Source organism: Triturus cristatus, chromosome 9, assembly GCF_964204655.1.
Source record: "Triturus cristatus chromosome 9, aTriCri1.1, whole genome shotgun sequence".
NCBI lineage: Eukaryota > Metazoa > Chordata > Amphibia > Caudata > Salamandridae > Triturus > Triturus cristatus.
Window position 1 is genome coordinate 181,831,608 of NC_140592.1, and position 17,793 is coordinate 181,849,400.

The 17,793-nt window shown below is 44.5% G+C and overlaps 1 protein-coding gene across 1 annotated transcript in view; it reads right to left on the reverse strand.

The window, feature by feature from the left end:
• The window catches only part of ATXN7 (ataxin 7), a 312,870-nt gene that overhangs the window by 11,088 nt on the left and 283,989 nt on the right, over positions 1-17,793 (reverse strand). Inside the window, exon 10 of the mRNA XM_085624702.1 lies at positions 14,113-15,052. Coding sequence (XP_085480828.1) covers positions 14,113-15,052 — 940 coding nt within the window. The remainder of the gene's footprint in view (positions 1-14,112; positions 15,053-17,793) is intronic.

Below are 17,793 nucleotides of genomic sequence, written 5' to 3' on the forward strand. Positions count from 1 at the left end.
TTCTCTTCGGTGGCGAATAGATCTAACCAAGGCTCTCCCCACTGTTGAAAGAGACCTTGCACCACCTCAGAGTGAAGACGCCATTCGTGATCCATCATGCACCTGCGGCCAAGTTCATCCGCCCTGGCGTTCAGAGAACCTGCCAGGTGCTGAACCACCAAGGAAATGCCTTGATGTTCCAGCCATGTCCAGAAGCGAAGGGCCGCTTGACATAGGGTCCACGACCCGACCCTGCCCTGTTTGTTGCAATACCACATGGCGCTGGTGTTGTCCGTGAACACCTGCACTACTCTTCCCCGGACAGAGAAGAAATGCCTTCAGTACAAGATGAATCGCCCGGAGCTCCAGAAGGTTGATGTGGAGCCCGGACTCCGCTGGAGACCAGAAGCCTCTGATCTCCGCCTCTCCCATGTGACGGCCCCATCCCAGAAAGGAGGCATCCGTCACCACTGTGAATTCTGGTTGGGGAAGAGAGAGGGATCTGCCTCTGACCCAATCCTGGCTCGTGAGCCACCGCTGCAGTTGTAGAGCAGTGCCCTCCGAGATCTGGACGTAATCAGACAGATTCCCCTGATGCTGCGCCCACTGGAACTTCAGGTCCCACTGCAGAGCCCGCATATGCCACCTGGCATGATTGATCAGCAGGATGCAGGAGGCCATGAGGCCCAGTAGCCTCAGGGCCATGCTGACCGAAACCCGTGACAAGGGCTGAAAGATCGGAATCATAGCCCGAATGTCCTGGACTCGCTGGTCAGGAGGATAGACCCGAAACTGCGCCGTGTCCAGAACTGCTCTGATGAAGAGGAGCTTCTGAGAGGGAATCAAGTGCGACTTAGGCCCATTGATGGAGAACCCCAGCAACTGCAGAAGGTCGGCCGTAGTCTGGAGGTGGGAGACGACTGCCTGGGGCGATCCAGCCTTCAACAACCTGTCGTCGAGATAGGGGGAAGACTGAGACCCCTGATCTGCGACCACCGCCATCACCTTCGTGAACACCCGAGGGGCGCTGGTAAGGCCAAAGGGGAGCACGGTAAACTGGAAATGCTCGTGGCCTACCGTGAACCACAGGTAACACCGGAAATAATGGTCCCGCAAGTGCAACGCTACCATCCAATCTTGCGGGTTGAGGGCAGACAAGACCTGAGCACGCGTCAACATTTTGGACTTCTCCTTCTGGAGGAAGCGACTGACGTCCCTGAGGTCCAAGATAGGACGCAGGCCCTTGTCCTTCTTGGGAACCAGAAAGTAGTGGAAGTAGCAATCACAACCTACTTCTGGGACAGGAACGCGCTTGATGGCTGGAGGGGTAGTCTCGAAGGGGAGGGAGTAGCCCCTTCGGACTATCTGCAAAACCCACCTGTCCGAAGTGATGTCGCGCCAGTGGAGGAGGTGATGGCGAATCCTGCCGCCCACTAGCGTTTGATGGTCCTGAAAGGACAGACTAGGAGGGTTTGGAGGCTGCTGCGGGGGGGGGGGAGGGGGGGGAAGGCATGGGGGTTTGGTGGACTGGCCGGCCCGCTTGCCCCCTGATCCCCGAACGCTCGAAGGTTGGGTACCTTGCTGCGGCCTGTGGCCCTGGGCGAGACGTAGTGGGGCACCACTTCCGTAGCCACGAAAGGGGCGAAAAGCAGACTGTGCCAGATGGGAGGAGAGGCCCAAGGACTTGGCCGTCACCCGTGAGTCCTTGAAGTGCTCTAGGGCGGCCGACGGCCTTCAGAGGGCATGTCCATCAAGGTGTTCTGGATATCCCCTGAAAAGCCAGTGGACCTCATCCATGCATAGCGTCTGAGTGCTACCGACATTGAAATGGTCCTGCCCAGAGAGCCGGCGGTGTCCAGTCCACAACAGATTGTAAACTTAGCTGCGTCTCTCCCTGCGTCGACAGCCTGAGAGAGCACTGCCCGGGCCTCCTCCGGACACTGAGGCAGCACTTGCGCCACCGTATCCCACACAGAGTGCAAATAACGGCCCAAGAGACATGCGGTGTTTACAGACCGCAGTCCTAAGCTGGCGGAAGAAAATATTTTCTTGCCAAGATGGCCCAGCCTCTTGGATTCCGTTTCCGGTGGAGCGGTAGGGAAGGCGCTTTTGGAGGCTGCGGCTTGGATCACCAAGCTCTCCGGGTTGGGAAAGGAAAGTGGGGTCGCCTGGAGCCGGGTGATCATCCTGTCCACGGGAGCCCCCGTGTTGGGCCTGGACAAGGTGCCCAAAAGGTTGTCAGTGAGGGCCTCGTTAAACGGAAGCAGGGGCTCCGAAGAGCTTGCCACCGGTTGAAGCACCTCAGTCAGGAGGTTAGTCCTGACCGCCACCGAAGGAAGCTTGAGGTTGAGAGCCTTGGCCGCCCTACGCAACACCACAGCGTATGATGCTTCCTCCTCCGTAGCCACAGTAGGAGGAGACAACATGCCATGGTCAGGTGAAGTGTCAAGACCACTGGCATCCCCCAGTTCCTCTCTCCAGTCCTGTTCAGAACCAAGCTGGCCAGTTAAAGGGTCACCTGACCCCTCCCAGCCCTCCTCATCTTCCTCTGGTTGCCACTGTGGTTGGAAAGGGGCCCCAGAAGTGAACAGGGGCACGAAAACCCCACTCTGCACCGGATCCGGCACAGTGTCAGTGTCAGGAAGGAGGCTGGGGTCGACTCCGGCCGGGAGCTGACCGGCGTCTGGTACGGTAGTGGTGCCGTCGGAGGCGGTGCTGGTGGAGGCATAATAAGGTCAACTGGCGCAGATCCGGATCCAGTCCTGGATCCAAGGAGCCGCAGGCAGCGAAGACCTAGGCCCCCCCCCCCCCCCCAACAGAGTCCGCGGGACCCAAAGGTGCGCCGGCGGGGTCGGTCTGCCCAAAGATGGCATGCATCGCTTCGTAGAACGTACAAAGCTGGGCGGGGGTCGCTCTGGGTCTCGGAAAGAGGGAAGCTTGGAGTCGACCCTTCAGGCTTCGCGCGCGGAACCGGCACCACCCACACGCCTCGTCGAGTCGGCCGACAGACGAGGTGAAGAGCAATGATGCTTCTTCGACTTACCCGACCCCGAGTGCGAAGACTTCAAGACAGACTGATGGTGGATCCACAACCGGTCCCTCGACCTCTCTCTTGACCGGGACCTCAAACAGCGCGGAGCCGACTGCAGTCGTTCAAGCAGCTTTCGGGACTGCTCCCGCAAAGCCTTCGGTGTCAACAACTGACAGTCAGAGCACGACTTGGGGTCATGGTCGCGCTCCAGGCAAAAGAGGCACACACAGTGCGGACCCGTCCCCAAAATCAGACAGTTACAGGAACCGCAGGCCTTGAAACCGGGCATTCCTCGTGCACCTGTTCGGAGTTGAAGACTCAAAACAAGACACCGACAAAGTCGAGAAAAAGTTAGTAAAAAAATGACTGAGGTACCGCTCTTCCCGGATCTGCACTGGCTGGCGCGGAAAAACGAAAGAACTGACGTCCGCGCACGAGGGCGGAGTCTAAGTAGCTGCTGCGACGTCATTCCGGCGACCATGATGCAGACGACGAACGCGGAGCCAATCAACGCCACCTTCCGATGCGCAGAGGTACTGCTGACGAAAAATCTTTCCGGATCCAGTCTGACGCCTGGGGGTAATTCTAAGGTAAGGAATGTATAAGTATTGTGTTTCTTTTAGATAAGCCCTCTCCACTCTTGCACTCTACCAATCTCGGAGTCCTAAAAGAACCCCCTCATCGCCCTGAACATGATCCATCCCCGAGACCAAAAAGCCTACAGTAGTCCTAGACTCCACCCAGGTTTAATGTAATTTTTGATTTTCTTTAAAACATCTTTCCTTTAAAAAAATGTTATTTCCTTAAAATTGGTTTTCCATTTTTTGGTTTCCTCCAATGTGGTTTCTATGTTTTCGTTTTTCTATGAATTCACCTACTACTAATGTTGCTACTGCAGACTGAGGAATACAGAGCAGAGCTACTGTCTCACCTTGAAGATCATGGATGTAGAATAAACTAGCGGCAAGACTAATCTAGCATTTGAATTCCAGTAGACCCCTTTGATACACTAGTTTCATCTAATGCCGCTCGCCAGAAGAGGAATTCTTTAGATGAGGTCTGATTACTTAAAACCATGAGGCTGATCAAGAAGTACAATACGACCTTCATTAGACAATAATGAAAGCTTATTTCATTCCCCCCGGTCTCAGATTAATTTGGGTTCAGCTTGTGTGACAAATTGAGATCAATCAAATCTGCTGTGACTCAGATTCTGATCAAGTTGGCATGTCCCTCAAGCTTTGATAGTGGACTTGGTTGATCCTACACTCGGATCTCCTCGGCACATGGAACGGGGGTTCCTGTTCAAGATCCCTAGAGAGACTTTTGATGGAATGGGAGAGTGGGCTTAAGAAGAGGGAAGCTCCACAAACTCTTCAGGGAAGAGAGAATGCTATTAATAGAATTTACAGATATGATGACTAAATATATAATAAAAGCCTTGGTTGATACCGGTTGCTGATGAGTGAATCTTACATACTTGCAAACTATCATCCTTTTAATTTATTTGGTACTGCAAATCCACGACATTTAAGAGAACATGTCTTTAATCAGCAGCGCAACAATTACATTTGTCTGTTTGAGACTAGCAAAAGGTTATGGAGGAATCTTATTGAAGAAACAAATAGTTCATATTTAGAGACATCTTCAGCCTGCAATTACATATTGACAGGGAGTTTGCTAAACTAAAAGGTCTACAGGAACAAACAAAAATATACAGTTTGCAGTGGTGCCATGACTGCACATAGTAGAGTGCTTTAAACAAAAAAAAAATTACACATTTTACAGCAGGGAAAGGGTTAAGAATTATTATCACAGAATGACCTGAAATCATCATACTGTGTGACCAACTACATGTCCACTAACACACTGACTGAATTTCTTTACTTTACAAACCCCTGCTTTTCTAAGTCATCTATATTGTATCACTTATCCCCCAAACGTGGTTGTTAATGTTTCTCAGGACTATTTGCCCATGTTCCGTTATCGCCGTACTTTACATTTACATTTGCCCAAAATGACCACATAGGTTACTTTTAAGTTTTCTTTTGTTTTTATAGCACTCTCAAATATTTAGTGACTTCAGAATACCATATCAGAAGTAGGAGGTCTAAACAAAAGAGATCGTGTAGTAGAGAGTTCACTTACCATAATAACAAGTGCCAAAAGTTTGATCACACCCACACCTCCCGTCATATATAGTCTGTGTGCTTTAACTTTACCATGTAGCGTCCTTGCAGCATTTCATCTCTCTTTTGCAATTACTTTTCTACCCTTAAAGCTTGCTTGTCAGATACTTGATCCAAAACCACAAAGCAGCATTTTATTTAATGAACTGCCGACAGTAGACAACGTGTACTTCTATGTGCAACCAAGGGAAACATATTCCACGTTTTCATGTCATCATTCTTACTTAATCACATGCTATCAGTGCACTGCCCAGTTCAACAACCAAATGTATTCCATTTTGCAGCCAATTGCTCCATCATGAAAATCTGGTGGGCGGGGGAGTGGGTTGAGGGGGCAAAAGGAACTTGTTTAACTGCAGTCTTCAGGTTCAGAATATCTTATGCCATGACCATATAGGGGTTGCCATACAGCTAGCTTCCTTGTGGCCATAAACATTTGTGTCTATCATCATCCATTTTAATACTGCAAATCCATTAACAAAACAGTTAAATAGGAGAAAAATGGACTAGAATTCGTTAGCAATTTTTTGATTTTGTAAGATTCTGAGGTGAGTTCAGGGACAAGATGACAAGGCACAGAGCAAGCATGGTCATGTTTTTTTGAAGAGACAGGTGTGGGTGTATGCCCTCCTCTTGTGGAATAATTTCTTTTTTTTACAAAATGGTCGCATTAGCTGGAGACCAAACTATGAACAAAATGGTTATTAGTTCAAATATTAAGTACACTTTTCTTTTCTTAGGGATGAAGCTCAGCTAGAATGCCACTTTTCCCCAAAAAAGATTTACTTCGGTAGTCCCGTTTGAGAGACTTTGAGCTTGGAAGCCTAGGGTTTCTTGCAGGATGATAAAAAAGTAATGACTGAAGTTTGATGACTTTATCATGGAGGACATGGACGTGACTTATGCCTTCGCATATTCACTTATCCATTTTAATACTGGAAATCCATTAACAAAACATTTAAATAGGAAGTATATGGACTACAATTCTTGATAGCAATGTGTAATGTCTGACTCTACAGTCTACAGAGTACTTGCTTTATGGAGATTCTGGCAGGAGTTATTCCAGCCAGAGCCTACATAGAGCAAGAACTACACACGTAGGAGCTCTACGTGTGGAGAGACTCCGTAGACGGTAGAGTCGGACCTTACACATTGTCCTTGGGGCGATTTGACCCACTCAACAAGCATTGCCATTGTGCACTATTGGTCAAGAATATAAGTCGGAGTATATTTTTGATATTAGTATGTGTACACGTTTTATGGAGCAGAGTGACTAAATACTATGGTCCTGAAGAATGCCTAGAACATCCTAGTCACACAGGGCAGAAACGTGTTGAATGTATACTGATCATATGATCACTAGTGTGCTACTGGTGCTAATCATAATATTGCAGAACAAGAAAGATTGTGATAACCAAAGAAAATCAAAGGGCATAGTTTTTGATGAACCCGATTCTAAAAAGTCTTTTAATCTCAGCAAGCAGAGAGTTAAACTGGTTTCAGAGTACATGTATTTAGAAACCTGAATGCATTTGAGAATTATGTGGGGGCCGATAATAGCTGCTAAAACGCTTTTTACAATCATGATGGCCACAGAGCTACTAAAACCTCACATTGATGGGTGGCTTAGCTGTGGCTCCATTATTCAAGGATTATGTTCCAAAATTGCATCACTCACTTATGGCGCACCAGTACATATGACTAAAGTCTGGGTTAACCAACACCAAAATACGGTTTGGCTGAAATGTCTAGCCTGACCCGACCTACCACAATCAATGTAGTCTGTTGAGACTAGGCTATTTCTTTTGGCCAACTCATCTCAGTAAATGTCAACCTACGCTATTATTCACACATTATTGGGGGACTATCAACATAACTGGTGACCAGGTTTGGAAAGCGATAGCAATGATTAAGGAATGTGGGTTAAAGTCTTACAGGTCAAAAATCCCTCTCTTAAAATAAATTACTGCACTTAATGAGATACCAAATTGGTATAGGTATTCTGACCTTAATGTCAGAGACAGTCCAGTACAATGGTACACTTGCAAACCACATAAATTTGTGCAGTGTTGCATCCTATTTGTTTAAACTTATGAATCTTGTAGGAGATTATATGCACTTTCATCTCTTTTCAGGTGGATTGAAAGTCAAGAGGGCATGACATCTAAGTTAATAATGAAGATCCTGATTTTAATTTTTTTTTTTTTTTTTTTAACATCAAATGGAACCTGCATTTCTTATATCATTAGTGTCCTGCCATGACCTTTCTTGCACGGCCCTGCACTTAATACTAATTTGTAGGGAGCTTCAACTTCATGAGTAATTTTGCAAATTTATCAACTAATTCCCAATAAACACAATTGATATTTTTGAATAATTGTATTATACATTTATAATTGTTAATGTAATGTTATAAAATGTGCATGGTTTATTGACTTTTACTAGCCCAAACAAAGAAACGGTTCAATTACTGTACCCTAAGGTGCAGGTTGCACCTCTCCTGACCAATCTCTCACCTACCCCCCCGGATATTCAGTGAAAAAAGAAAAGAAAAGCTGTTTAGCTAACACAGTGTGCAACCTTACAACCCCCACAGTTTCCCGGGGGTGATCCACTTGATCCAAAACTTTTAGGCCCACTGTAGGTCGCACCACTTCGAAAAGTCCAAATAAAAGTGTCCATCCAGTGATGTTTATATTTTCAAATCTTGCTCTTTATTCTTCTTACAAAGTGATAGTTCATAAACAGCCAACGCGTTTCGTTCTTGCAAAAGAACTTCGTCAGGGCAATTGTTTCTTTGGTGGACAGCATTAATTATACACTGTGCAGGACGAAACCATTGTTTCTCTGGTCATTTCATATTTGTTGGGTGTGCTGATCCTTCAGTATTGTCATTATTCATCAATTTTGCCGTTTATTTCAGACTTCGATGTTATAAATCATAGGTCTGAAATCCCAACGAGTATCACTGGGCTAATGTGCCTCTAAGCCATATACGCTGTCGGTTTTTTTGGAGACCCGACAGAAATATCCAGTTGACCGACAGCGTATATGGCTTAGAGGCACATTAGCCCAGTGATACTCGTTGGGATTTCAGACCTATGATTTATAACATCGAAGTCTGAAATAAACGGCAAAATTGATGAATAATGACAATACTGAAGGATCAGCACACCCAACAAATATGAAATGACCAGAGAAACAATGGTTTCGTCCTGCACAGTTTATTGACTTTTGTTAAAGCTAGACACAAACACTTATTTGGAATTGGAAACATTCGAGCATCCATTCTAAGAGGAGGAGGCTTTTCTCATGGATATGGGTCAATTCAACAAATATTCACACTTGATACTGTGCATTTTCCATTACTGAACAAGTGTAAAAGGGGGTCACCACAGAGGTGCAAATTGTTCCCCGTCAATGAGAGAGGCGTAGAAATATACCAAGGACTCAGGCCATTAGAACAGTCATGATTTTCTGCCCTGTACACCAGGGGGAAGAGATTCTTACCCAATATTACAAAGCCTTGCCAAGGGGTACGCACAGATGATCAAGTCTGGTCCCAAATGTACATGTTAATTATGAAGGGAGAGGTGTGCTTGTATTTAAGGGGTGAGAGGAGCAGGAGGGATGTAGAGGCATCTTTAGTGTGGTTGCAGTTAACAACTGCATCCCAACCATGGTTAAATTAAAATAGAAGAATTTAGGTTAGTATGGGTTCACTGAAGATTATTTCCCGCATCTCTCATATCCTTCTTATTTATCTTGCAAGGACAGATCCAATAATGTGTCAACTCTATAGCAGGGAATTTCATTTAAATATTCCAATAGTAGAATATGAAGTCTGATTGTCAAAATCTTTCAGACTGATCTTCTTGGTATTCAGCTTAGCTAGCCTTGAAACAGGCCACATAGATGTGTGTATGGGTGCAGATGGGGGGGAAATTGGCAGTGCATGTCAACTTGCTTTTTAAAATTATTTATTAAAGGCATGCTTAGTTTGGACCAAACTACAAGGTCAAGATGTACATTTGCAGCACAAAAAAGATAGCATGAGATGCAAAGATACACTGTCAGAGAAGCACACTTATGCAACCTTGAAAGGCATACTGTCCTCTGCCAGGAAAAACTAGTGGAAGCAGGACTGTTCAACCTTGAATCCTCTTACGTTTCTGAAGGCTGCCAAAGGCAATCATCTTTCAGCTGGGCGATGTTCCTCATATTAGCCTGGTAGACGGCATGTCTCAGGGTGAGTAGAGAAGTCGGCCAATAAACACCCAGCCACAAATGTCCTCACTGCATGTCCCAAATATTTTAAAACCCCTCCAAAGCAATCTGTGCCATATAATAGAGTGGTATTACTCAGCCTTTTTATGCTTCCTCGAAACATTTCCACCACTTTGCATGGATAGCAATGATAATTCAGGGACCGATTCTGGAGCGATTTCAGCAGTGGCTAATCAACAGTATGGGGCTTCAGTAAAACAAACAAGTGAGACCATTCCTGTAAAGAAAAGACAACGTTCTAGAGAGTTCTGACACCTAGTGCAAACTCTGTTCCTGGCATTAGGTTCCACACCCTGCTCTGAAAGAGTCCCTCCTCGCACACTGAATTTAGTTTCAAGGCGCTTCCTGCTGAAAGGACTAATAGTGCAAGAGGAATAAGAGCACAGGTGACTTAAAAGGTTGCAAGTACTAGTTAGCACAGAAATGACAAGTTAGTTACATTTGCACTTTAAAACCAGAACTTTAAGTTAGCAAGACAAGTGGTAGCACGAGTTTAAAAAATGCAGCACACAAATGTATAATAAACAGCGCAATAAAAAAATATTGTTTCTGGCTCAATTCCCCATTGGGCCAGGCGAGGAGACAAGACTGAAACAAGGAGTGATGAATCCTGCAGTTCAAGCTCAAAAGGATCATTCATTCACCACTACTCTTGCAGTTAGTTTTAGCACATTATTTTCAAGCATTTGTTTTCCAATTGAAAAATGAGCCAGCGCAGAGTCCCAAGAAACTATAACACATTGGACTAGGATGAGAAAGCTAACTTTCTGCTGAAGGTTTACCAGGATCAGCCGTTTAAAAGTTAGCAACTGGATAACAACTATTTTACACTTGGATAATATTTAGAAAGTGCTAAACCACTTAAACAAGTACCCACGGTCTGGGTATTTATGGAGGTCTGATGGCTTCTAAAAGCAAGAGACATAAGACAAAGATAAAATAAGCAGTAACAAAAGGAAGATAGTATTAATCAGAGCAGGCAAGCACTTCCATTTACCATGGTAAAAAAAAAAAAAAAAAAACTCGTTCATTAAAAACAGATAAAATGATACAGGTGTTTTGTGCCACGTAGAGATCAGATGTATGCAATCCAAAATTTATTTGAAGGAAATATGCGGCGACTGCTGCAAGGTGCAATCGAATGGATGTGTAGGCAAGACCAGCTCGCGGTATATGCAAAAGGTAACACATAATATTTTGAATAGAGGCATCTAGCAGATCAATATTATTGTTGTTACAATATACAACAAATCTCTCATTTTGCCGCATAAAATGGTCTGGTGGCAGGCTTTCTTGTTTCTTTAAGAATAGTCATACAATCTGGTGGCAAGTTTAAGTATCCAAACTCTAGGACTTCAGGAGCCAAATCGCTAGATTGAGCTCCTTGGGGTTTGGGTGTCTGATTTCTCCATGGTTCTGAGTACGATGGCTGGAATTGAGATGCAGCTTTGATGTGGAATAATAGTCCAAGAGTGTGGTGAACCACGGTTGACGGGCCCATGTGGGAGCCATCAAAATCAGTGTGAGTGATGTTTTCCTGAGCTTCCGAACCAGAGGGAGAGGCGGAAAAGCATAGGCAATTATACCTGACCAATTAATCCATAGGGCATTGCCTTAGGATAGAGGGTGTGGGAACCTGGAGCCGAAGATTGGGCATTTTGAGTTGTCCACTGTGGCGAACAGATCTATTTGTGAGAATCCACCATTTTTTATGGTTTGAATCTTTCATTATTTTTGAAAAGACACAAACAATAGCAGCCACTTACATCCACCGGTTGGTGGGGATCAATAGCATTCAATGAAATAAAGAATGTAGAGGAAACAAGAGAGGAAAAAAGGGTGGAGAGAGGTAGGCCAATCTTTTTCTTGGTGTGTGCTCTAAGTCAAGCGGACACTGTGTGGGCGTCCAGGATCTGCTACCTTCATTCGTCCTTGGAGGAGTCTTAGTAAGCTGTCGTACTTGGAGATATCTGGGGCATGTGAGTTCTGTAAATTCGTTGGATAAGAATTCTATGGCGGTACCCAATATTTTATCAAACTTAGGAGAGAACATATGAGCCCGGTTGTAATCTTCTCCATTCCCAGTGATACCCATAATTTATATAACCAATCCAGTCTAGAAGGTATCTCCTTCATTCCCGAACTAGATAACAATGCCTGTTTGGCTGATCCCAGTGCTAGGGTGATTGCTCTGCCTTGACAAGATCTAAGAGGCTACAACAAGGCATTGGGGAGTCATAGCAATAAGTTGGTGTGGTATATGTGGTCTATCTCTTGAAAGATTGCTTCCCAATAGCCCAGTATATTCGGACATGACCAAAGAATGTGTGCAAGGATACCCAATTGACCAAATTGATGCAAACATTGCCCATTCCCTCCCGGTTTCCATATAGCTAGCCTCGCCGGTGTATAATACCAATAATGTGCAATTTTAAAAACATTGCTTTACCAGCAGTACTGTAGGAGGAGGCTCTGGCTCTATGTATAATGTCTTGCCATTCCTTGGGGGGAAAACTTGTATTCCAATTCCGCTTCCCATCTACGCTGCGCAATCCGCCATGTTTTTAAAGCATTGAAGGAAAACTTGGGGATGAAGTTCCCAATTGTGTATTCGTTGCCGCATTCCGCTGATGAGGTCGGCACTTTAATTGTTCACTCCTGGGAGATGCTCTGCCAGAAGATGAATGTTATGATGGATTACCCAACACTAAATGGTCTGAGAGAGGCGTGATAGTTGCAGAGTGTCCACCCCCTGTTTTTGTACATAGCTGTCATATTGTCCGTGCGGACTAAGACAACTTTCCCAAGGTGATACAGCAAGAAGCTCTGGATAGCGGATGTGGAGATCTTTGTGCTTGTTGTCTCACAGACCCTGAATTGTCAGGTTCTGTAGATGGGCACCCAAACTGTGAGAATGCGTCTGCTGTTAGAACAGGGTGGATGAAGGGCCGCCATTTTGATAAGTTTTGTGTGTTCCACAACTGCAGAGAGCAATGGGTGCGGCTGTATGTACAGGTTTAACATTCTTAGGTTCAAAATTAGTTTTAAGGAGCCATCCTTTCTGGGGATTAGAAAGTACAGAGAGTACCTTGGTATTGTAATGGAACAGGTTCTATGGCTCCCTTTGTTAAAAGAACTTGTACCTCCTGTTTGAGGAGCTGTAGGTATTCTGACGAGAGTTTGTGTGTGAGGTGGAATACTGGGAGAATTGCTGGTAAGCTCCAGGCAATAGCCATGTCTAGCACCAATTTGTCTGATGTTATCGATTGGGAAATGGGGAAAAATTGTTGAAGTCTTCCCCTGACAGGTGTTAAATGATATGGGGAAATGTAGGCAAGTCACTGCTTACTGGGGGAAAGGGGAGTTAAGTGTTGGCGTGCTCTTACCCATTCCCTTGAAACGGTTTCCTCTGTACCCTCCTCTATAGAAAACTCTAGACAAATAGAGTGAATAAAGCCCAAAAACGATGGTGGGAGAGCAAGCAGGGATCCACTGGGGAGGGGTGCTATTGGAAGAGAGATATTTTCCTCTTTCCAATGATACCTCTCCTATCTTGCTACGTGCTGGAGTGGGTGATTTAGCTCCACGACCACGTAGAAAGTGAAACTAAAAGGAGCAGATCGGCTCATTTCAGTTTCGGTTTCAGTGAACTGACGTTGGCGCGCTGATCATCATTTCACTGAAAACCCCAGAACAGCCTTGGGAGCTGGGAAAGATATTCCCCAGCTCCCAAGGCTGTTTTGGACTGTAGAAAAGTCCCTCTAGTGCCCGCACCAGAGGGATTTCCTGTGCCACATGCCTGGGTGGCCATTAGCTCTCCGACACACACAAGCACTGTAGCATCGGATGACTCCCAGCTGTCCGACGCACCGAAGGGGTTAATTACTGTCTATATAATCAGGATAACCACGTCATGTAAATAATGGAGGCATATTTAACTTGTCAATGCATCTGTTACCGCAAATGCTTTGGTAAGTGCAATGTAATCACAGTAGTAAAATGCATCTTTGATTATGTAGGCTTACATACACCGAACGGTCCACTTCTAAAACATGGCATTTCTTTTCGCCATAACGACCAGTTTAACAATATCAACAGTATCTACAGAACACTTTCAAAATATAAGATCCAAATAACTTTAATGTGTATACTCCATTTTATAAAGAGTGCAGGCACTGCACATCACTGCAATGTGCTTTGAATTTGGAAATATCAACTTAGTAGGTGGAACAAAGCACGTCAGCTTTTGTGGAGTGATTGTGTAGCAATCTTGGCGACAGATCTATAGTTTCGTATTAACTGATATAGTGCACATGCTATGCGAATAAATATTTTGCAGACAAAAAGATATGTACTAATCCCATGAAAAAACTATAAACCATGTATAGCCAATGTCTGAAAATAAATGGATTATTCAACAATCTGGGTGATATATCTTGCACAATTAAAGTGTGTAAAAAAATTACTGAATTGCACCTTAAGTCTCATTTACTTTAAACTTTAAAAAGGAAACACGCAATTCAAATTTTTAATACTGATACCAGGACATATATATGTCCCAGATCCAGCTCAGTTCAGAGATAACCAGTTATGAGGCACAACAAATGCAATTCGATCACCACCTACCTGATGAAGAAGAGAATTATTCGTCAGTCCTTGAGTCCCTGGGATTGCACTTGCATGTTTTGAGTGGACATTGTTCACAGATGGCAATTTGGCAACCTTATTTGATTTACTGCTGCTGTTTATGCTGCTGCTGCTGGAACTAGGTGAACATTTGTGCTTCTTTCCGATATATTTGTCTAAGGAAGTATGGGATAAACTGCTGTGAGAATTTACAGTCTGTTCACTGGACTGATGAACAAAAGGTCCTAACGACAGAGTAGAATCACTGCTGTTCATCACCACACTCATCCTCTTTATCGATTCTGCAGGGCTTCCTGTAGTAGGCCCCCTCCCTGATTGGTCATGTCTGAGACTAGCAGCATTCACTTTATTAGTCAAGCAATTGACACCAACACTGTTTGCACTGCTGTGGGACAGAGATGCCATCGACGAGTGATTGGAGGCCCCAGAGTTCACCACACAGTTTTTCCTAAAAGACTCAACGGAATGAGAAGACTGTGCTAGCAGAGGCGAACTGCTTTTACGCTTCTTTCCTGAGCCACCACTGCTACTGGAACAGTTTATGCTACTAGCAGAAGATTCCTTAGGTTTTAAAGATTTGTTGGATTTTAATTTTTGAGGTTTGCTGGATACTGGTGAAGGTACTGAGGAAAGCACTGAAGGCATAGATGGGGATGAAGACACTTGTCTTGATTGCATACTACAAACAGGACCCACTGTACTTGAAGTAGGATGGGTATTGAGAGAAGTTCCGTAGGACAGTACCTTACTTTCAACAGATGTGCATGGAGGAGTAACTGTCATGGGTGATGACGAAACTGTGGAGAGTGAAGTGAATCCTGTTGCTCTGACACTGTGTTGCAACAAAGGCATTGCATTTGTGCTGCTCCGATGAGGAGCATGTGTAGACATAGAGTTATTAGATGCTGGAGGAATTTTCCTGTGGGAAAAAACATAAAAATGAGTAAGAAAAAAGGTAGCAAAAGTTAACCTCAACTCTTTAAACACCACCAATTACTTTGAGTAAATCAACATCGAAGGTTTACTGTAATACCCCCTCAATTCCAAAGATGACATTCAATAACTATGTGCTAATAAACATCAATGTTCACATTCCACTCTAAGTAATAAGTCTCCCCATTCTCTATTGATATGTGCTCTGAGTTTGAAAACGTCCATCGGTGATCTACAGAAATGTAGGACTATCATCCCAGACCGTAACATCTGACCACATGTTTAAAAGGGAAGCTATCAAGAGGATTTCATGTGTATTAAAGTCCTGTGCTACCATGAATGTGCCACCCCCACCCTTGTGCATCCTGAAAATATTGCCAGAGATTATTTTAACCTGAATCTAAAAGATGAATACACCAGAAAATGGCATCAGGGAAAGGAAGATACCCACTATGGTAATGGGAAGATACCCACTATGGTAATGATTCTCTTTACGTTAATAGCATGCAAATCTATCTTTATACAGATGTCCCAAAACAAATGTAGTGCTAGACTTATCCCTTGCCACATTTGTCTATTCACAAATTGAGGCAAATACTTACCAAAAAGAATAAACTTGTGTGTGGTTGCAGAATCGATTCTAAATGAAGTTTATATATGAAAATTTGTAGTTTATTGCAATTTGAAATAAGATGAAAGACCATCTAGGATTTTATCTCCATCAAACAGGGCACCTTTGCCTCAGAACTTTCTATTATCTGGTTTATGCTTATGAAATGCATAAAGGGTTGCAGAAAAGGTTGCCCTTGTCAATTCTAGTCATAAGGGCAGTTTGGGAAATGAGAGGGAGGCGATAGTCTTCCTATCAATGATCACCATACAAAAAGGCAACTTTAGGTTGCTCTGCTTGATTTGAGATGGTTCAATCACAGAAGCCAGAGAAAATGCCCTCCTGAGTTGCGAGGAAATCCACGACCCCTTACAAACTCAGGACAAAGAACAAGGCACTGTAGGGCGCTGCACCAGTCACAGCAAGAAGATGGCACCACAGCTTCCCTGCTGCATAGTGTCAACCAATTCATGTACCTCTAAAGTCCCAGGTCAGCATGATAAAACTCCTAACACACAGACAGCCTACATGAGAAAGCACACCAAGATAACGAAATTGTTACTTATCAGTAGGAATAGTTTTGCAGCTTGAAGATGTTTTCTGGATTCACGTGCTGTGCATTTATTTTGCCAGTGTCGTCGACTACCATTCGGTGGTATGTCCATTCCTTGTGTGCCACTGGACTTCCTGTGTGTAGTAGCCATCTTTGGATTCTTTTTTCTTTCCGTTTTTAGTGTACTTCCTCTTTTTTTCCCCTTCCACACCTGGCTCCATCATAATATATTTCTGAGGAGGCTTGTGGGTCGCATTCATATACAGAAAACTCTTCAAGCTGCAAAACTACTCCTACTGGTAAGTAACCATTTCGTTTTGCAGCATGAATCATTTCTCTGGATTTACATGCTGTGCATTAGATTATATAGCGGTATCCTTTCCCTTGGGTTCATTGGGATGAAATGAGGAAATGTTAGCAAACAGGTTTTGTAGTACCTTCTGTCCCACCTATGCTTCCCTGTTCATTTGAAAGTCCACACAATGTTTTGTAAAGGTGTGTGGTGAGGCCCATGTTGCTGCTGTGCAGCTTGCATCCATGGGTAAGTTTGCTAAGAACACCAGTGTTGCTCCCTTTCTTCTAGTTGAGTGAGTTCTCTGACATGTGGGCAGTGTCATGCCGCACTGGAATAGCGAGTACGTAATGTATCTGCTATCCATCTTGAGACTATCCCCTTAGTTATTGGTGAACCTTTGTTTGCCTTGGTGAAGGAGACAAACAGGCTGCCTTTATGAAACGGTTTTGTTTTTTGCAGATAGTACATTAAAGCCCTCCTTCCATCCAACAGGTGCAGGGCTTTTTCCATCTGTCTCTTAGCCTCTTGGAAGAAAGTCGGTAGCTGTAGGCTTTGGTTGACATGAAGGTGTGTTACCACTATGGGCAGACACGGAGGTGGATCGAAGAACCACTTTGTCCTTGTGTATTTGTAGGTATGGTTCCTGTATTGTTGGCGCTTGAAGCTTGCTCACTCTGCTTAGTGATGTGACTGCAATAAGAAATGCCGCCTTGAGTGCGAGTGATTTGAGATCCCTTTTGTGCATAGGTTCAAACAGGTCTACCATTAACTGCCTCAGCACGGTGTAAAGATCCACCTTTAATGATGCATAGGTTAGCCCAGTATCTGAAAGGTCAGTGAGGTATGTCAATGCAGTTTCCTGTTTGTCATTGTCTCCATCTTTCTGTTATCTGTTTACCAGTGAATGTTTCTGCTCCATTTTGCAGCATAGCATTTCCCTGTGCTTGCTTTCCTTGCCTTTCTAAAGATTTCCATTGTCCTGGGCAGCAGTTGTATACGTCTGAATTCTAGATATTCAGGAGCCAGGCCGCTAGTAGGAGTGTTACTGGCTCCAAGTAGTACACTCTCCCCTCTTGCATGGTCAGTAGATCATGTTCTGCTTCGATTGTGATAATTTGTCCCCTGGACATCACTAGTACGTCTGAGTGCCAGGTCTGTCTGGCCCATTATGGGGCTATGAGGAGGAGTCTTGTCCCTGGTTGTCAGGCTTTCTCAGGCATCTTTAGTATCAGGGGAATCAGAGGAAAAGTGCATGCAAATCTACCTGAC